Genomic DNA, 21,081 nt, shown 5'->3' with positions numbered 1-21,081 from the left:
CCCGGGAACTGTCCGCGGTGCTGGAGCCGCAGCGAGAGGGGCCAGGGAGGGGGGCTAGCCTATGCTAGCCTGCATTTGATGTATGGGCGAAGCAGGGGGGTCCCAACCTCCCTACGAGGGAATCAAATTTTCCCTGCTCTTGAGGGATTCCCAGATTTTTAGTTTTGAGTCTTCGGTTCTTGCTGAGTCCGTAGCGGTCTCGGATGATAGGGTGAATCACTTTGTGGGGGAGCTCTGCATAGGGAGATGAGGTATTAGATGTGACCTGAGTCTGAGGGCCCTGACTTTCGGAGAGGCTTCCCCTTGGTTGTGGAGAGAGTCTAGTTTTGCACTGCGTAACCAGAGGGGGCAATTCCTTTTAGAGGGCTTTACCTAGAGAACGCGGATCAGCTCCGTTAGGGGTTTGCCTTCGCTGTAGGACTCCGGTTGCCTGTTCATCCTTGTGTAGGGAATTGGGGGATTCGGCGTTTGACTTTGCGAGTGTGTGCATGTGAGAAGCTGTCCTGGTCCCCTGAGGAGCACGTGCTCTGGGGACGTGCGGTGGGGTGGGGTTTGGCCGGCTCGGGATTTGTCCTTGAATATGACAGTGCTTGCCTCCCGGACCCGCAGTCCGGCCTTTTTTTTTTTTTTTTTAACCAGGAGGGAGGAGGAGGATCTTGTGACTGGAGGAGGGAGGAGCAAACTGTCCCAGGTTCAGGCTTTATTCGGGAGGAGATTGTGGCTTCAGGAACAAGTCTTTTTTAATAAGCACTGTCCCTCTCCCCGAGTGCTGGAGATGGAGCAGATTCCAGAACTTACTTTTTCGTGCTGAGCAAGCAATGGCTCTGCCCCTCTGCTCAGCCCTCGCTCTTGTGGGGAGGAGACTCAGAAAACAGAAAATTGCCGTGGGGAGCAATGAGAATATTCTTGCAGTTTGCATCTTGGATGACTTTAGCTGGGATGTCGGGGGGGGGGGGGGGGAGTACTGGATCAGAGGGTTTGGTCTGAGCCACATTGGGAATCTTACATTTTGGGGGTAGATTTGGTCTAGGAATCAAAAGGCAGCTTGTTGTTCACATTTTGGGCGTTGGCTGGTCATGATTTGGAGTAACTGTGGTCTTAGGCACAAAAGCTGGATTTAGGTTTCTTTAGAATTTCTGGGTCCAAGGGATGGGTCTCCTCTAGCTTGGAGGCCTAATTATCAGGATGCTAAACATGGAAATAGTCGGAAGGTTGTTTGGGGGTGTTGTTGTTGGGGTGCTGAAGCTAGGTTTGGTTTTATTCAACCTGTGGAGTAGGTTAAGGATTTTTAAAAAATGGAATCAACAGGGTCTTGCTATGTAGCTCAGGCTGGCCACAAACCCAATCTCCTCCTCTCCCAGCCTGCCCAATGCTGGGATGGCAAGCATGCACCCCCCTCATAGAGTTGAGAGTTTGGTCCTTATTAAGGGATCACGGCTTTTTCTCCTTTTAAAAAATCTAATTTTAATTGCATTTATCTACTCATCTTACACGTGGATATGTCTTTGGGTGCCCTCGCCATAGTGCGTGTGAGAGGGTCAGAGGTCAGTCCTCTCCTTCCACCATGTGGGTCCCAGGGGCTGAACTCAGGTCTTCAAGCTTGGCAGTGCCTTTACCCACTGAGCTGTCCCACCATCCTGGGGTCTCGGTTTTGCTGTGGGTGGAATGGGGCTGGAGGTCGGTCCAACTGCAGAGGTTGTTTAAGAAGGAGGGTGGAACCAGACATCCCACTTTGGTTTCTTGTATGTAGCCGAGGCTGGCAGAGCCCCAGGATTTGGTACTGGGGGACCACATAGGCATCTTTTATCCAAGAAAGGACCCAAGGGTCCTCTCCAATTGGTCTTATTTGCGTAGATTTCCCTCCTCAGCCCCACTCTTCCTAGCTGAGAACCTGCCCTGGGAATTCTTTTGAGGGGTATTGTGAGGCTGTGACAGATGGGGAGAGGAACCTCCTGAGCCCCCTTCTCTGCCCTGCACAGCTGGATGGCTGGATCCATGAGAAAATGCTGATGGCTCGCGATGGCACTCGGGAAGACAGCCACAAGCTGCACAAGCGATGGCTCCGGCACCAGGCGTTCATGGCTGAGCTGGCTCAGAACAAGGAGTGGCTGGAGAAGATAGAGAGGGTGAGGAAGATGAAGCCCCTGCCCTCCAAGAGACACATCCTCACTGCTGATGTCTCCGCTGTCACCCTTCTGGGCTGGCGTCCCTCAGCTGGTTCAGACCTGTATCAAGTCCGCTTGCTTCTAGCCCTGTGCTTTGGACTCATTATTGTAACCTTGAGCCTCAGTTTGCTCGCCTGACAGTGGTTGTCATCACTTCCAATTGCTGCTCAGGGCCTCCTGTTTATCAACATTCTCCCATCTTATAAACCCCACCACACTTCCCTTCCCATCACTTAGGCTATTTAATATGGTGGGACGCCTTAGGCATGACCTGGGGAAGCCTTGGGTTATAGTAAAATTTAGATTTTTTTCAGCCCTAGTTTCAGGGTCTGTAACCAACTGTGAGATCTTAGAGAACTAAGTTGGCCTCCTAGACCCTAGGTTTCTTCTCCCCTGCCCCCAGCTTCTCTTTTTGCTTGCTGTTTGAGAGATGGTCTTGCTATGTAGCCCAGGGTGGCCTTCAATCCAAGACCTTCCTGTGTGAGGCTCCTCAGTGTTGGATCACAGTCTTCCTTCACCACAGCCAACTTCCACTTATCCTTTCAGTAAAAACAAGCCAACAGGTGTAGCCACCTCTGTGGGTTTGAGGACACACAGTATGTTGGATCACCAGGCACAGGCATGTGAGATATGAGACAAGGCAGCCGTTATTATGGTATCATTGATTTGTGAGTTTTATTTTTCCCGGTGCTGCAAATCCAACTCAGGACCTGATACATGCTAGGCAAATGTTCTCCCACCTAGCTACATCACGGCCAGCTTTTCTCTTCTCTTTTTGTTATTATATTATTATTGTTTCATTACTGGAACTGGAACTCAGGACCTTGTACCTGCTAGGCTAGTACTCTACCACTGACCCACAATCCCAGCCCTTTAAATTTTCTTTATTTTACTATTTATTTATTTATTTATTTATTTATTTATTTATTTATTTATTTTTTGAGGCAGAGTCTCATGTAGTCCAGGCTGGCCTTAAACTCACTAGGTAGCTGAAGCTGACCTTGAACTCTTGGTCTTCCTGCCTCCACCTCCCAAGTGCTTGGAAGATAGGCAGACACCACCACACTTGGCTTTCTTTTTATTTTGTTTATCTATTTTTATTATTTGATTTGTTGAGACAGAGCCTCACTGTATAGACCATCTGATCCCAAACATCTAATGATTCCTCTGCCTCTGTTTCTCAAGTGTAAGTAGGATTATAGGTGTGAACACCATACCTGGTTTGGTATTATTTTTTTTATTTATTCTTTTATTATTACTATTGTTATTTATTGTTTTTTCAAGACAGGTTTCTTTGTGTAGCCCTGGCTGTCCTGGAGCTCACTCTGTAGACCAGGCTGGCCTTGAACTCACAGAGATCCGCCTGCCTCCTCCTGAGTGCTGGGATTAAAGGTGTGCACCACCTACCACGCCTCTTTTTTTGTGAGACAGGGTGTTATTATGTCACCTTGGCTAGCTTGGAACTCTCTTTGTAGTCCAGGCTAGCCTCAAACCCACAAAGATTCTCCTGCCTCTGCCTTTCAAATGCAGAGAATAAAAACATGTTCCTGCTATTGTTAACTTGTCATAAATGTAGCTCTGGGCCACTAAGGCAGTTGACTTCAGTTTTGAAAGGGCCTAGACAGGTACTTACTTTAGGTATCAACTCCCTAAACACCCCCTTATTCCCCTTATTCTAGTTGAACCCTTAGAACTGCAACCCAGGGCATCCCCACTTTTCTAATCAAACAGAAACACTTAGGTTCACTTTATGCTCTCCCCCCCCCCCCGCCCCAAGACAGGGTTTCCCTGTAGCTTTGGGACCTGTCCTGGAACTAGCTCTTGTAGACCAGGCTGGTCTTGAACTCACAGAGATCTGCCTGCCTTTGCTCTGGAGTGCTAGGATTAAAGGTGTGCGCCACTTTATGCTCTTAAGAGATCACAGGGGAGTTCAAGGCAAGCCTGGTCTACAAGAGCTAGTTCCAGGACATGGCTCTAAAACTACAGTGAAACCCTGTCTCAGAGAGAGAGTGAGAGAGAGAGAGAGAGAGAGAGAGAGAGAGAGAGAGAGAGAGAGAGAGAGAGAGAGAGGAGAGAGAGAGATCACAGGGAACCCTTAAAGGGCAGTGTGTAGCAAAGCCAGTCTTTTGGACCTTGAACTTAATGGAAGTTCTTTCTCTCCCTGCCTCTCCCTCTCCCCCTCTCCCCTCTCTTCTCTTCCCTGTCCCCTTCCCCTGTTTTTCTTCTCCCATCCCCTCTCCCTCTTTCTCTTTCTCCTTTTCACCTTCATCTTTCTTCTGTCCTTTTCTTGTGGTCCTACTGTGTGTATATATATCCTCGATCACCACTCTATGACCATCTATCTGTCTTTCCCTATTTCCTTCCCATATTTGCTGGGCTCCCTTTGTCTCCCCACATCAACCTGTCTTCCCTGGTCCCATCTCTGTCGCGTCTGTTCTTCTGTCTCTAACTCCCTGCCTTTGTCTCTCTCCCTGTGTCTCTCCATTGGTCCTGTGTCTCTTTGTCTGTTTCCATCACTGGCCCTCTTCCTTCTGTCTCCGACCTTCCACCCCTCCGGCCAGGAGGGCCAGCAACTGATGCAGGAGAAACCCGAGCTGGCAGCCTCCGTGCGCAAGAAACTGGGTGAGATCCGACAGTGCTGGGCGGAGCTGGAGAGTACCACACAGGCCAAGGCGCGCCAGCTCTTCGAGGCCAGCAAGGCGGACCAGCTAGTGCAGAGCTTTGCCGAGCTGGACAAGAGGCTGCTTCATATGGAGAGCCAGCTACAAGATGTGGACCCTGGAGGGGACCTGGCCACCGTCAACAGCCAGCTAAAGAAGTTACAGGTATGACTTGGCTGACCTGGTCGGCGGGGTGGGGGGGGGGTTGGGTGGGGGGCGGGCAGGGTGAGGGTGGGTGGGTGGGGTGGGGGTAGGGGGTGGATGGGGTGGGGGTGGGGCCCCTGGGGCAGAGCAGAACAGCTCAGACATGACCCTCTGGGATGTTTCAACCTGAGGCTGTCCTGCTAGGAGAGAGTGTTGGAAGCAACCATCACCTTAGGGCTGAGGGTTCACGGAGATAGAGGCAATTCATATCGAAATAAGCAATATAGACAGTTTCTTGGGATTTTGATATTATTTTCTGTGTGGAGAAAGGTTCAGAAGTAGGAGCCCAGCTTTACCCAGAGCTTCAGTGCATCCACGAGTGCCTTCTCTTCTGGTTCCTGGGCTCAGCGTTCACTCCTGCAGCAGTCTTAGGAAATAGACACTCTATTACCCCCATTTTACCAATGAGAAAACTGAGGTACAAAAAAACTGCACAGTGGCCAGTTTCTTCGTTGCCAAACAAAAGCCCTTAGAGAACATTCCTGTGCCTGCTTAAGCCTTGCTTCTAGCTCAGCAGCTGACTGGTGTTCAGGCCTTAAAGGCCACGTGGCCTGTAAGTGTGGATGTAGGCCCCACTGCTCAGCTCTTGAAGTGGAATGGCTTCTGTCTTTAAATCCAGGGGTGGAGCTTAACTGGCAGGGATGGGGCTTGACTGGCAGGGGTGGAGTTTGATTGGCAGGGTGAAGCTTGATTGGCTGATAATAATCTATGACTGTGAAAAGTATATTTTCTCACTTGGGGAGCAAATGCTAGGGGCTGGTTTCGAACCCAGATCCCTTGAGTCTTCAGTGTTCCTTGGGTGGAAATTCTGGCAAGGTTTATCTTGTAAAGTGATCAACATGGCAGGTGGCAAATTAAATAAATAAATTTTAAAAAGCACGCAAACTGAGAATGTAGCTCAGTTGGTAGAGTGCTAGACTGGATTAGATCTCCAAACCTGCATAAACCAGGGTGTTTGGCACACATGCCTGTAATCCCAGCACTCTGGACATGGGAATGTGGTGACCAAAAGTTCAAAGCCATGGTTGGCCTCAGCCAGTTCCTGACTAAACTGGGATACAGGAGACCCCGTCTCAAATCAACAACAAAGTTAGAGGCAATAATTAATTAATTAATATGTAAAAATAAAAACAAAGACTGCCTGGGGTGTGACTCAGTGGTAGAGCCCCTGCCTAGGATTCCCCAGGGAGGGATTGGGGTGTGGCCAGTGGTAGAGTACTTGCTTGAAACATTCAAAACCCTGAGGTCCATTCTCAGTACAAACAAAAAAGAAAAACCTCATAATAAAAGCATAATTATTTAAGCATACCGACTGATTTTTTAAGAAGGCTTTGTTTATGTCAATTAGGCTTGCCACTCTTTACCATATGAAAAGTGAAAAATTCCAATATTTATTGATTGTTTTGAAATGAATATTAAATCATCACAAATTGTCCTTAATAGCCCTCTTTTATAGAGAACAATGTGGAGCTGGTGAAATGGCTCAGCAGAAAAAGGCTCTTACTGCCAAGCCTAACAACTCTGAGTTTGATACCTGGGACCCACATGGTAGAACCGACTCCCATAAAGTTGTACACACACACACACACACACACACACACACACACACACACACTAAATGAGGTAGAAGATAAATAGGTTTTCCTTACACACAAATAGGGGACTGAGAAAATGACTCAGCAAAATCCTGCTTCTCAAGAATCCATGTTTGATTTGAACCATGTAAAACAGCTAGGCACAGCCATAATCCCCATGTTGGGAAGGTGAAAGTAGGCTCCCTGTGGTGTGCTGGCCGGCCAGTCTCATGACTGTAAGTTCCAGGTTCACAGAGAGACCTGTCCCAAACAAATCAAGTGCAGAGTGATTGAGGAAGAGATCCCTGACATCATCCTCTGCCCTCCACATGAACACGCATGGGCGAGAACCCATGCATGTGCACACACGACCATGTACACACACACACAAATTTTTTAATGTGAGAAGAAGCTGTTTTAATTTTTTGGTATTTATTTATTTATTTATTTATTGTTTTTCAAGACAGGGCTTCTCTGTAGCTTTGGAGCCTGTCCTGGAACTAGCTCTTGTAGACCAGGCTGGCCTCGAATTCACAGAGATTCTCCTGCCTCTGCCTTCTGAATGCTGGGATTAAAGGCGTGCACCATCACCGCCTGGCTGCTGTTTTTAATTTTTACAGCTCTCTCTTGTGAGATGCAGACAAGACATGGCTTCTCCCTCTCACCTCCACCTTTGCTTTGTCATTGTCACGTGCATCATCTAGCTGTCTCTGAAAACCTTGTGGTCTCAGGAATGGGAATAATATAGACAAGAGGTAGCTATATTGGTAGGAAGATAGATAGATGATAGATAGATAGATAGATAGATAGATAGATAGATAGATAGATAGATAGACAGACAGATAGACAGACAGACTAGTCTGGATTAATGGATGGGTAGATGGATAGATAGATAGATAAACTGATCTTTGCAGGGCGGTGGTGGTGCACGCATTTAATCCCAGCACTCGGGAGGCAGAGGCAGGCAGATCTCTGTGAGTTTGAGGACAGCTTGGTCTACAAGAGTTAGTTCCAGGATAGGCTCCAAAGCTACAGAGAAACCCTGTCTCGAAACCCCCCCCCCTCCAAAAAAAAACCCTGATCCTATGGGTTGATGGATGGATGGATAGATGGATGGATAGATAGGTAGACAGACAGACAGACAGACAGACAGACAGACAAGTTGATCCTGTGGGTGGGTGGATGGATAGATAGATTTGGTAGTTAGGTAAAGAGAGAGAGAGAGAGAGAGAGAGAGAGAGAGAGAGAGAGAGAGAGAGAGAGAGAGAGAGTCAGTCTCATATAGCCTAGGCTGGTTTTGAGCCCACGGCATACCTAAGGATAACCTTGATGTCTAATCCTTCCCTCTCTGCCTCCCAAGTGCTGAGATTACAGGCCACCACACTTCACTTATGTGATGCTGAAATTAAACCCAGTATTCTACCAGTTGAGTCATTTCCTCAGCACAACACCTTAGTATTTCTGTACAAATGGCTTGCATCAAGCCTTGAAAAGGTCTCAGGGGTCCTCAGGTCACATTTAGAGAACTGCTAACAAATGTTCTCTACACTATAATTCAGAATCCTTCACAGTCCTATAAGGGAAGTAGGTGCTCATGGCACATCCATGGCCCAGATGGGATCCCTGGCCAGCCCAAGGCCACACAGCCATCAGGCGGCCATTCAGCACCATGCCTAGTGATTGGTTTGGATTTTGTTAGTTTAATTGGTTTTAAGCAGGGGCTCACTATGTAGCCAGGCAGGACTGAACTTCAGGCAATCCTCCTGCGTCATTCTCCCAAGTGTGGAGATCATAGTGTGTACCACCACGCCTAGGCTTGAATCATAGTCCTGCTGCTCTCTCACTGAATGATACCGGGGAAGCAGCTGTGCTCAGTCACCTCCTTCGTGCAATGGAGGACCCTGGTGCTAGCCCACTTGTTGACAGAGGATCAGGAACATCACTGTCGGGGGGGGGGGGTGAGTGGCGGGGGCGGTGTCTGGATCCCAGCTGCCTGGAGCCTTCTAATTCTGAGACTTACTGGCAGGATCATCTCTTTTTGCCTCAGTTTCTCCTTTACTAAAATGGACATCCTGACAGTCCCACCTCCTCTTCACTGTGATCAGGAAAAGATGCAGTTTCTAAGGTACCCTCAGACTGGCGGCCCCTGCAGAGCCAGATCCAAATTTACTGGGAGCTCTCTTGGTGGCCCGCACTCCTAATCCCGGGATTTGGGAGGTGGGGGCAGGAAGGCAGGAGATCAAGGGCATCTCAGCTACGTAGTAAGTTTCAAGCCAGCCTGGGGTACATGAAATTCACACAGAAAAAGAGCCAGGTGTGGTGGGGTGCACTTGTAATCCCAGCACTTGGGAGGTGGGAAGAAAATGCAAGGTCATCCTTAGCTACAGAGTGAGATGGAGGGCCGTGGCTGCTCAGTGAGACCCTGCCTCAAAGAAACAGAAGCATCGGAAGAGCCAGGTGTCATGGCACACACCTGGCTCTGGGGAGACGGAGGCAGAAGAACCCTACAAGTTTAAGAATAGCCCAGGCTACATGACGCCCAGGTGTAGAAACAAAAACAAGAAAAGAAGAAAGACCGTGGTGTAGCTGCCTCCTCGGCTTCACTTTGGATATATTCTTTGGTTACAATTGCTTCACATGTTTCTGCTCAGACTCCCCTTGGGGACACCTCCCCTTCCTCATGTGACTTTTTATAAATATGTTTGGAGGTGGCATATGGCGCTAAACCTAGACACTCCCAGCTCGGTGGATCTTGCCAATTTTATGCCCAAGTGCTTCTGCTGACGATGCTCCCTCCCAGCGCAGAACCATCTCCTGAATCCCAGCCAAGCCCAGCATCACCGCACTAGATCTCTCAGCCATCCTGATGGCTGGGAAGCGATGGTGGGCTGGAATCAGCATTTGTGGATCTTTGTTAACTAGCAAGTGTCTCAGGGCCCTCTTGTTGGCCATGCGTGTCGCTGTGTGATCTGTGAAGGGTGGTGGCACAAGCTTGCACTCCCAACATAACAGAAGCAGGTAGATCAGGACTCAAGGTCATCCTTGGTTACATAGGGAGTTGGAGCCCAGCCTGGGCTATATGAGACCCTGTCTCAAACAACACCAAAGCAAAACAAAATTAGAGCCAGGCCAGATGTGTTCGCGCACACATTTAATCCCACTCTCAGAAGGCGAGGCAGGTGATTTCAAGGCTAGCCTGGTCTAGAGAGTGAGTTCCAACCGGGGATACACAGTAAGACCCCGTCTAAGAGAAAGGAAGGGAAGGAGGGAGGGTTGTAGAAAAGACCCGCAACCTCCGGCTTCAGCAGGGTCATCATTCCCCGCCCCATGTGGGAATTACTTCCTCCCAGCCCAGCAGACTATGTGATGGGAACAGGAGATCCATTTTCCCAGGAAAGGCTGAAGCCAGGATAGAGTGGACTAGGGAAAGGGCTGGACGAGGACTCCTGCACTCTTTCCCCACCAGGGGGCACTCGAGACAGGAGTGACCCAGTAGGCTCTGGCCTCCAGATGGTGCCCAGCTGGACCTCAGAGGTTGTGGAGGGGGTACCTCCCAAGGCCCCCGCAGTTCCCTGGGGCCTGCCTGGGAGCTGAGCACAGGGCCTCTGAAGGAGGGAGGGCCAGGGGCACCATCCGGACTGGCATGTGTGCTGGGGCACCTCTCCTCGTTCTCTGTCATGTGTGTGCACGTGTGTGTGTGTGTGTGTGTGTTCTTCCGTCCGTCCGTCTGTCCGTCCGTCCGTCCGTCAGGGCATCTGAAGGAGGAAGGGTCAGCAGGGGCACCATCTAGACTGGCATGTGTGCTGGGGCACCTCTCCTCTTCTCTTTCTCTGTTGTGTGTGTGTCTGCGCATGTGCATGTGCGCGTGTGAGTGTGTGTGTGTGTGCGTGTGAGTGTGTGTGTGTGTGTCTGTCCTGCCCTCCACTTTGCTCTGCTCTGTCTCTTTGAATGTTCCATCCCTGCCAGGCATGGCTCACACCTGTAATCTTAGCACTTGGAAGGCTGAGGAATGAGGATTGCCAGGATTTGGAGCCCAGCCTGGGCTTAGTGAGTTTCAGACCAGCCTGGGCTACATAATGAGAACCTGTATCAAAAAAAAAAAAAAAAAAAAGCAAGCAAAAACTCCATTACCCTCTTTTGACCTCATCAGCCACTGCAGCAGAAATGTCCCCTCCCAAGCCACATGACCCAAAGGCCTCTCTCAGAGCCTCCTGACCAACTGTCCTTTCTGGTTGAGGGACCAGATGGTAGAGCAGCAAGCTCCAGCTTGCGAGCCCTCAGAGGCCTGGCCAGCTGGTCTGGCTTAGCTGTATAGGCTCCTACTCTCCTGCCACCCAAGGGGACAAATGGGACATTCACTGTAGGCCTTGCAGCTGCCCAGCCACATCCCTAAGGATGCCTCACCAAGCCCTTCCGGTGCAGGGCTTTCTGCCACTAACATGGTATCGTCAAGGGCAAGAGTCAAGTCCATGTTCCTGCATTGTGTACTCCAGGGTTCAAGTCTCTGTCCCACCACCATATGACCAATGCACGGGTCACATCCGAACATAGAAAATGTGGTGAAACATTTGGGCCTCTGGTCCTATGGTGCTGAGTTCAAATTCTGCCTCTTGCAGGTTTATTCTGGGCTTCGGTTTCTGAAACTGGGAGCTGGGAAGGGAGCATGATGGATCCAAGTGAGAACGAGGGTGATGGGGTCAGATCTGTGGCCGCAGGCTGTGGTGTGGCTGGAGACTGGGGACCTTTTGGAAGACAACCTCTCCCTCCTTCCTTCCATTCCTTACATTTTCTTTTCTTGCTTTCTTTCTTTTTTTTTTTTTTTTGATACAGTGTCTTACTATGTAGCTTCAGATTGCCTGAAACTCAAAATGTAGACCAAGTTGGCCCTACATGCACAGATGCACAGAGATCTACCAGCCTCTGCCTCCAGAGTGCTGAAATAATAATAATAAAAAAAAGAGGCCAGCATCACTTCAACTCCTGCCGATTGTTGAGCTACCTGATATAAGTGCTAGGAACTGAATTCTGCTCCTCTGAGAAAGCAGCTGCCCTGAGTTGCCAAGCCACACCCAGCCCCTCACTGGGGGATTCTAGGCAGGGGCTCTACCACTGAGCCACACCACAGCCCCTCACTGGAGGATTCTAGGCAGGGGCTCTACCACTGAGCCAAGCCTCCAGGCCCTCCCATCTTTTAACTTTAATGGCTTTTTGGAAAATGGCACAATTTATATACTATAATATGCAGACTTTTATCCCTCTACCCTTTTTATTTTTAAAAAACATTTTCTTTTATCATGTATGTCTGCATATGATACATGTATGCCACACATGTGGAAGTCAGAAGAACCTTCAAAAGTCAATTCTCTCCTTCATCAAGAATCTGGAAATCAGGTTGTTTACCCACTGAGCAATCTTTTTCTTGAGACTGTAGCCCAGGATGCAACCCCATGTGCTGGGATTATAGGTGTGTACCACCCATGTCCAGCTTAATCTGCAATTTTTTTTAATGAGGAAGGACTCTGACCATACTTTTGTGTCTAATGATCCTTTTAATTTCAAGATGGGTGGTAGAGTACCTGACTAGCATGCACAAAACCCTGGGTTCAGTGCCCAGCACCACATAACTGGATGTGGTGGTACATGCTTGGAGATGGAGGTGAGAGAGTCAGGAGTTCAAGGTCATCCTCAGCTATATGATGAGTTTGAAACCAGCCTGGGCTATGTGAGGCCCCAGCTCAAAGACAAGCAAGCAAACCAAGGAGTAGTGCACTTGGAACCATTGACCGACCTTCACAGACAAAAGGGGCCTACAAGTTAAGCATTCGGAATGTGTGGTGTTTTTATCAAAAAGAGAGAAGTGTCGTCTCCATCTCTGGCCATGGGGTCACTGGCTGGGGATAGTGTTGTAGCAGGAAGCTGGAACTTATTTATGTCATTTTAGGCTGCCTCTGTGTTTGGTGTATTTATGTTCATGTGTGGGAGTGTGAGTTCCTCTGTGTGTGTGTGTGTGTGTGTGTGTGTGTGTGTATGAGTGTGTTGCTGCTGTGAACAGTAGGCTAGCTGGCCTTGTGCTTCCCCTGACTCTTCGTCTCCACTTCCACATTGCTGGAGAAGCATTGGGCTATAGACATGGTCTACCATGCCTGGCTTCTTACAGGCTCAAGGGACTCGAACCTGGGTCTGCTTGCTTACACAGCAAGCGTCTTTCCTGGGGTCCCCTCCCCAGACTTGAGACTCTCTGTTACAGTCTCCTAGCACTTGGGATGCTGGCTGCGAGGTTCAGTCTGGGTTGCATCATGGTGCTCAGAATGTGGGAGGGTAGGATATGTTCCCGAACTTGCCAAACCTGGAGTCCATAGGTGAAATCCCAGTTACTCAGGAAGTTGAGGCAGGAGAATCAGAAGTTCAAGTCTAACCTGGGCTACACACAGTGAGTTCAAGGCCAGCCTGAATTACTTACAGAGACCATGCCTGAAAATAAAAATAGAAAGAGGCCTAGGGATGTCATTCATTGGGTAAGTGCTTGCCAAGAGCTTACCAATGAAAAGCTCTAGAGGCAGTAAATCAATTCATTGATTGATTAATTCAATTAAAAAATTTTTTGAGAGGAAGAGACAGGCGGATCTCTGTGAGTTCAAGAGCAGCCTGGTCTACAAGAGCTAGTTCCAAAGCCACAGAGAAATCCTGTCTCGGGGCCAGTGAGATGGCTCAGTGGTTAAGAGCACTGACTGCTCCTCCAGAGGACCCAGGTTCAATTCCCAGCACCCACATGGCAGCTCACAACTGTCTGTAACTCCAGTTCCAGAGAATCTGACATCGCTATACCAATGCACATGAAATAAAGTTTTTTTAAAAAAATCCTGTCTCGAGCCACCCCCCCCCCAAAAAAATTGAGACAGGATCTTATAATGTAGCTCTGGCTGGCTTTGAACTCACAGAGATCCACCTGCCTTCCATGCCAATATGCCTGGCGAATGCATACATCTTTAAGAACCTCGTTTGAAGAGACAAAGATAGTTAGGTGAGGGGCTGGAGAGATGGCTCAGAGGTTAAGAGCATTGCCTGCTCTTCCAAAGGTCCTGAGTTCAATTCCCAGCAACCACATGGTGGCTCACAACCATCTGTAATGGGGTCTGGTGCCCTCTTCTGGTCTTCAGGCATACACACAGACAGAATATTGTATATATAATAAATAAATTTTTTAAGAAAGATAGTTAGGTGAGGGGGAGGGAGAAGAAAGGAAAGTGTTAGTTCTTGTGTCCCAGTTATTTGTTTTAATCTGTTGCCTCTTAAATTTTTTTATTGCTGTGTTTTCTTCGCTTTCATCTGGTTGGAATCAGCCAAGCACTCTGTAAGCACATTCTTTAGTGAATATCTTATTAACCTAGAAATCATCAGGAAAATGTAAAGTCTCTCCTCCGCCCACCCCCAGCCCCGTGTCCCCAGGGAGCCTCAATGATTGGCTAGTGTGAATGCTTCTAGACCCTCTCTCGCATTCCCAAGTGTGCTCATATGGGTACATGGTTTCCTCGGTGTCTTCATTTTATTTCCTTTTCATGCTTAATTTAAATTTCTGAATAAATAAAATTTCATGGTTCAGACATCAAAAACCATATGAAAAAATCCTATGTGAAAATGTCCTCCAGCCCTGTCCTCCACTCTGCGAGTTCTCATCCCCTAGTAGGTGACATCTGGTGTCAATTTCTTGTTGACTCCAGGGATTTTTATCCATGTGCGATTCACTACAAATGCATGTCACATGGAGGCTTTCGATCGCTTTCCCTCGGCTCGGCCACTCCTGGCTATTAGTCCACCCCCTTGCACAGTTCTTTAACTGTTTCTGTCTTGTATTATTCTTAGTTTTCAGACTGAGTCTCAGTAGCCAAGGGTGACCTTGAACTTGCTGTATAGACGAGAATGAACTCCTGATCCCCCTGCTTCCACCTCCTCAAGGCTGGACAGCTGTGTTCCACCTTACCTTGTCCGCCGTTTCATTCTTTTTATCTGTGTGTGTTCCTGTGTGGAAGTCCGGTATATGCATGCCACTTCACACATGTAGTGGTCAGAGGACAGACCCTTGCAAGTGTTGGTCTCACTCTCTGCCTTGTTTCAGATAGATTCCTAGTCTTTACTGCTGTGTATATCAGGCTCGCTGGGCCATGGGCTCCCCAAGATCCTCCAACCTCCACCTCCCTAGCTCTCCTTAGGAGCGCTGAGATTACAGATATGCCCTACTGTGCTCAGCTCTACATGGGCTCTGGGGGTTCAAAGTCAGGTCCGTTTTTGTGACAAGTATTTTATCCACTGAGCCATTTAAGCTATTTCCACAGGGCTACCAATTAAGGAATGAAACTTCTTTCTTTCTTTCTTTCTTTCCTTCCTTCCTTCCTTCCTTCCTTCCTTCCTTCCTTCCGTCCTTCCTTCCTTTCTTTCTTTTCAAGATAGAGTTTCTCTGTGTAACAGCTCTGGCTGTCCTAGAACTTGTTCTGTAGACCAGGCTGGCCTTGAACTCCCAGAGATGTGCCTGCCTCTGCCTCATGAGTGCTGGGATTAAAGGTGTGTGCCACCACCACCTGCCTGAGTGCTGGTGCCCATGGAGGCCAGAGACATCAGGTCCCCTTAGGGACCTGATGACCTTAGGGCTGGAGTTTCAGTTGGTTGTTAGCTGCCTATTATGGGAGCTGGGAACCAAACTCAGGTCCTCTGGAAAGTCATGTAACCACAGAGCCATCTCTCCAGGCCCCACCATTTCATTCTTTTATCCTTTTTAATGATTTATGTATTCGTATTGGTGTTTGCCTACACCTGTGTCTGTGTAAGGGTGTTGGGTCCCCTGAAACTGGATTTACAGACAGTTGTGAGCTACCATGTGGGTGCTGGGAATTGAACTTGGGTCCTTGGGAAGAACAGCCAGTACTCTTAACCACTGAGCCATCTCTCCAGCCTCCCCCCTCTCTCTCTCTCTCTCTCTCTCTCTCTCTCTCTCTCTCTCTCTCTCTGGCTCGCTCTCGCTCTCTCTCTTTCAAGACACAATTTCCCTGTGTAGCCCTGGTTGTCCTGGACCAGGTTGACTTTGAACTCGGAGATCTGCCTGCCTCTGTTCCTGAGTGCTGGGATTCAGGGTGTGCGGTACCACCTCATTCCATCATTTCATTCTTAATGGACTCTGAGATTGTTTCCAATTTTCTCTCATTGTAAACCCTGCTATGACAAAAGCCATGGGCAAACTTCTCTGAGTATAGGTGCCAGTATTTCTGGAGATCTGTTCTTGGCAGAGACAGTGGAAGCCCAGGGTCAGACATGTGCACCATTTGCTTTGAGTAGAAGCTGCCAAATTTGCTTATAAAAGGATCTACCCATTTACACCAGGCCTGTTGGTGGCTGGGTGTGCTCATTCCTGCATCTTTGCCAACACAGTGTAGCATTCAGTTTTTACAGCTTTGCTAATGAGATGGCTAGAAAAGGAAGTCATGTACTAATTTACATTTTTCCTGACCAGCAGTGGGACTGGGCATCTTTTTGTTTATTCTGTCTGCTGCCCATTTTCATCTGCTGCCCATTTCTATTTGAGACAGTTTTTCCGTGCTGATAGTATTTGGTTTTAGATTTTTTATTTTAAAATTTTATATTTATATGCATGTGTGCATTGTCACGCCCTGCATTATACCTGAGGAGGCTGGAAGAGGATGTGGAATTACAGATGGTTGTGAGCCACCATGTAGGTCCTGGGAATTGAATCCAGGTCCTCTGGAAGAGCAGCCAGTGCTCTTTAACCGCTGAGCCAGCTCTCCACTCCTGCTGACGTTATTCTTTCATGCATTGCACACATCACAAGAGAGACCTACTGTGTGCCAGGTACGGTCCCAGACGCCTGTACAGAGCAGTGAAGCTGGCCTGGCCCAGTGCTCAGGAGGCTCACGTTCTGGAAGCAGGGGAGTAATCTGAAAACGCATGAGTGAAGCCAGTCGTTCACAGCAGAGTGCACAGCTGTGACACCAGCACTGCGGGTGCTAATGGAGGGGGTGGGGTCTCCTGTGAGCTCCTCGCCAGTCAGGGCTACAGAGAAAAACCATCTCCAAAAAGAATCCAGGCTTTAAAAGGTAGTTGTCTGTCAATGGCGGCTGCTGTTGAAAAGCTAAGGCAGCAGGGGCAGGTTGGAGGATGTGGGGAGCATCTCTGAGTGTTTTAAAGAAACCAGTTTTCTTTTTTTCTTAATTTATTTTTTTATGTGCATTTAGTGTTTTTGCCAGGGTGTTTTGTTGGATCCCTTGGAACTGAAATTACAGACAGCTGTGAGCTGCCCTGTGGGTGCTGGAAACTGCACCTGGGTCCTTTGAAAGGGGAATCAGTGCTTTTAACCACTGAGCCACCTCTCCAGCGCTAAAGAAACTAGTTTTAACCTGTCATGGTGATGCCCCAGAATTTGAGAGGTGAACGTAAAGACCAGGATTCAAGGTCATCTTGGCTATAAGTGGGTTTCAGTTTGAGGCCAGCCTGGGCTACTTGAGACTCTGTCTACAAAAGAGAGAGCAGAAGGGGTTGGAGAGGCTGCTCAGCTGCACTTGCAGAGAACCCAGACTCTGTTCCCAGGACACATGTGGAGGCTCACACTCTGTCTTAGTTACTTTGTTTTTATTTGCTGTAATAAGACACCATGACCAAGGCGACTTATAAAGGAAAGTATTTAATGTGGGGCTCCTTGTTCCAAAGGGCAGTAGGGTCCGTGATTCTCATGGGGGGTGGGGCATAGCAGCAGGCAGGCATAGCAGGCATAGCAGGCATAGCAGCAGACATAGCAGCAGGCAGGCAGGCATAGCAGCAGACATAGCAGCAGGCAGGCAGGCATAGCAGGCAGGCAGATGTAGCAGCAGACATAGCAGCAGGCAGGCATAGCAGCAGGCAGGCAGGCACTAGAGTGGTAGCTGAGAGCATACAACTGATCCATAAGCCCAGAGCAGAGAAGAGAGAGCTAACTAGGAGTGGTTTTGAAACCTCAAAGCCCATTGACACACCTCCTCTAATAAGGCTACATCTCTAATCCTTTCCAAATAGTTCCACTAACTGGGAACCAAGTATTCAGATACGTTAGCCTATAGGGCAATTATCATTCAGACCACCATACTGTCTGCAGCTCCAGCCCCAGGGAATCCAGTGCCATGTTCTGTGCCTACAAAAGGGTACCAGGCACACATGTATGTAGTGCACAGACATACATACAGGCAAGACACTTACACATAAAACAAAATAGTAAAGATCACATATTACTCTTCTAGAGGATACAGATTTGCTTCCCAAGTACCCATATCAGGCAGCTCACAGCCACCTGTAACTCCAGCTCCAGGGAATCCAACGCCCCCTTCTGGCCTCCACAGTTACTGCACACATGTGGCATGCACACATACATATAAAAAATATAGATACGTTTTAAGAAAAGCAGGCTCTTGCCACCAAGCCTGATGATCTGAGTTCTACCCCAGACCACACAGTAGAAGGAATGAGTTAACTCCCTCCAGTTGTCCCCTGACCTCCTCACGTGTGCCTTGGCACAGTGTGCATGACTTCACATCACACACACATAACAAATACATGCAAAAATTAAGAGAAAAAATGGCTTCCTGCTCAATGCCTTTGAAATGACTTTCCCATTAGTCGTTTGCCTTCGGGTACTTTGTTTGTGACATATGACAGGGTCAGTGCAAAGATGTTTTAATGTGGTCCGATTTAGCATCATTCACCCTATTGGTTTTTATTCTTGGAAAGCCCCTCCCACAACACTCTCAAAGCATTTGGACCCCCTTTCTTCCCCTAATTTACAGATTTCCTCTTTCCATTTAAGTCTTAAACCCATCTGCAGCTGTTAAAGAGCAGAGAAAGGGCCCAGGTAAATCAGATCGCTGTTTAGCCCATGCCCATCCATTAGTCTTCGGGGATTTCAAGCGCTATAAGAGATATTAATTTTCCTGTGTATTTTAAGATGGGCTTTCACGTATCCCAGGCTGACCTTGAACTCCTGATTCTTCCACTCCATCTCCCAAGTGCTAGAATTACAGGCTTGGATCACTACACTTGGTCTTCTGTGGTACTGGGGGATGGAGGGCAGGGTGTCCTTGCACGCCAAGCAAGCACTATCCCAACCAAGCTATACCCCAGCCTCCAAATCACTGTAGCTTTCTCTTTGGTTTTATATCAGACAAGATTGACTTAATCAAATTATTTCTCTGGGTCTCAGTTTCCTACAGTAAAGTAGAGATCCATTCAACTTTGAAAAGAAGCCATGAATGGCTGGACCATATTAGTTGTGTGTGTGGTGGTGGGGGAGTGGAATTCTTTGAGAAAATAACATGTGAGTTGAAATCTAATTGATAAATAAGAACCGTACCTGGCGGGGCTCAAACTCACCACGCCCAGGCAGGGGCTGGTATGGAGCTCCACAGGTTGATGCAAAAGGGAGGGTGGTTCTTCTGGGAGGCACTGAGCAGGGTGAGAGTGGAATGACCTGCCCAGGTGAGTGCCTTGTCACAGAAGAGGCCTGGGAGGAGGGTAGGACTGCTGACCGTGCCGCTGTACCCACAGTCCATGGAGTCTCAGGTGGAGGAGTGGTGCCGTGAGGTGGGCGAGCTGCAGGCGCAGACGGCGGCGCTGCCCCTGGAACAGGCGAGCAAGGACCTGGTGGGCGAGCGGCAGAGCGCGGTGGGTGAGCGCTTGGTGCGCCTGCTGGAGCCATTACAGGAGCGCCGCCGCTTGCTGCTGGCATCCAAGGAGCTGCATCAGGTGGCGCATGACCTGGACGACGAACTGGTGAGGCGGGGCGTGGGTGCGTGGAGACTTGGGGCGGGATGTAAGGCCAGGGATTGACGTTGTGGGCGCAGACGGTGAATGAGACCTGGATTGACCCAGGGTGAGAGTCAGATACATTCTTCAGTCCTTCACTCCTTCACCTTATGTACCCTAGCCACTCATTCATTTGCTCATGAAATAAATTTTCTTTCCTTTTCTTTCCTTCCCTCCCTCCCTCTCTTCCTCCTCTTCCTCCCCTTCTTCCTCTTCCTCTTCCTCTTTCTTCTCTCTGTGTCTCTGTCTCTCTCTCTCTCTCTCTCTCTCTCTCTCTCTCTCCTCTCTCTCTCTCTCTCTCTCTCCTGTTTGAGACAGTCTCATGTGTCTCATGTCCAGTCTCATGTCTCATGTCCAGGCTGGCCTGGAACCGGTTATGTAGCCAACTATGACTGAATTCTTGATCCTCCTGCCTCATCCTCCCTAGTATTGGGGTTGCAAGTGTGCCCAGCACTCCTGGTCATGGAGTTGGTTGCCTCTTCTTTTGTGGGTCTTGCCCCCTGACCCCATTCATTTGCATTCATCTCACCCAAATGCTCATCTGCTCAATTATTCACCCGTCCAATCATCTGTTTGCTCTCACTCGGTCTTGGCCAGGCCCTCAGACTGCGTGATGCCAGGGCCCAGCAGGTGTCCAAGGCAGCCAATGTCTGTTGCTTTACCTAGAGGGCTCAGCCCTGCCACTAGGGGTATCGGGTGATGTTGACCCTCGGGGGTGGTAGGAACTCAGAAAAGTTCAAAGCCAGAGGGTGGGGGTCTTCCTGGGGGAAAGGATGTGTAGACTGAGGAAACAGGGAGTAGAGGGATGGGAAGGGAACTCCAGGAAGCGAGGCCTGCATGTTGGAGGCCAAAGCTAAATGGGTGTCTGCCTCAAGTGCAGAGAGATGGATGGAGGGTGTCACCCAGGACGCTGATGTCCCTGGGGCGGAGGTGAGGAAGCTCACCCATGCATATAAAGGGGTCTGAGGCTGGCTGGGAGGCAGCAATCCTTGAGTGTATTCTCTCACCGACACTCTCGTGTCCTCCCCAGGCATGGGTCCAAGAGCGGCTGCCACTGGCCATGCAGACAGAGCGAGGCAATGGCTTGCAGGCTGTCCAGCAGCACATCAAAAAGAACCAGGTGAGCTGAGCCAGGTGAGGGCGTGAGGTAGGACCCTTGCGGGTATGAGTGCTAGGAAAGAAGCCAGTTAAATAACTAGCAAAGGGGCTGGGCACATGGCTCAGTGGTTTAGAGCACTGGCTGCTCTTCCAGAGGATCCAGAACCCACATGGTAGCTCACAACTATTTGTAACTCCAAATCCAGGGCATCTAGAACCCTCATATAGATATACATCCAGGCAAAATACCAATGCACATAAAATAAAAATAAATAAATCAGTCAGGCAGTGGTGGCACACACTCTTAATCCCAGCACTTGGGAGGGAGGCAGGCAGATCTCTGTGAGTTCGAGGCCAGCCTGGTCTACAAGAGCTAGTTCCAGGACAGGCTCCAAAGCTACAAAAAATAAACTGTCTCGAAAAACCACACATAAAAACATTTAAAAAAAATAAATCGTTAAAAAAAAAACCTAGATGAGTAGATGGGAGTGAGAGAATGAATTGCCTCTCGTCCTTGACAAGACTGGATAGCAGGTAGATCCCTGTGCA

General features: G+C 48.9%; 1 protein-coding gene across 2 annotated transcripts in view; it reads left to right on the top strand.

Moving 5' to 3' along the window:
• The window catches only part of Sptbn4 (spectrin beta, non-erythrocytic 4), an 82,814-nt gene that overhangs the window by 46,432 nt on the left and 15,301 nt on the right, over window positions 1-21,081 (top strand). For both annotated transcript variants that reach the window (XM_038339743.1, XM_038339742.1), the window contains exons 18-21: window positions 1,980-2,126; window positions 4,727-4,990; window positions 19,177-19,401; window positions 20,465-20,554. In XM_038339743.1, the coding sequence (XP_038195671.1) occupies window positions 1,980-2,126; window positions 4,727-4,990; window positions 19,177-19,401; window positions 20,465-20,554 (726 nt within the window). The remainder of the gene's footprint in view (window positions 1-1,979; window positions 2,127-4,726; window positions 4,991-19,176; window positions 19,402-20,464; window positions 20,555-21,081) is intronic.

The sequence above is a fragment of the Arvicola amphibius genome, chromosome 8 (genome assembly GCF_903992535.2).
Source record: "Arvicola amphibius chromosome 8, mArvAmp1.2, whole genome shotgun sequence".
Classification (NCBI taxonomy): domain Eukaryota; kingdom Metazoa; phylum Chordata; class Mammalia; order Rodentia; family Cricetidae; genus Arvicola; species Arvicola amphibius.
The sequence above is the reverse complement of the archived record's forward strand: the minus strand, read 5'-3'. Positions and strand labels throughout refer to the sequence as shown.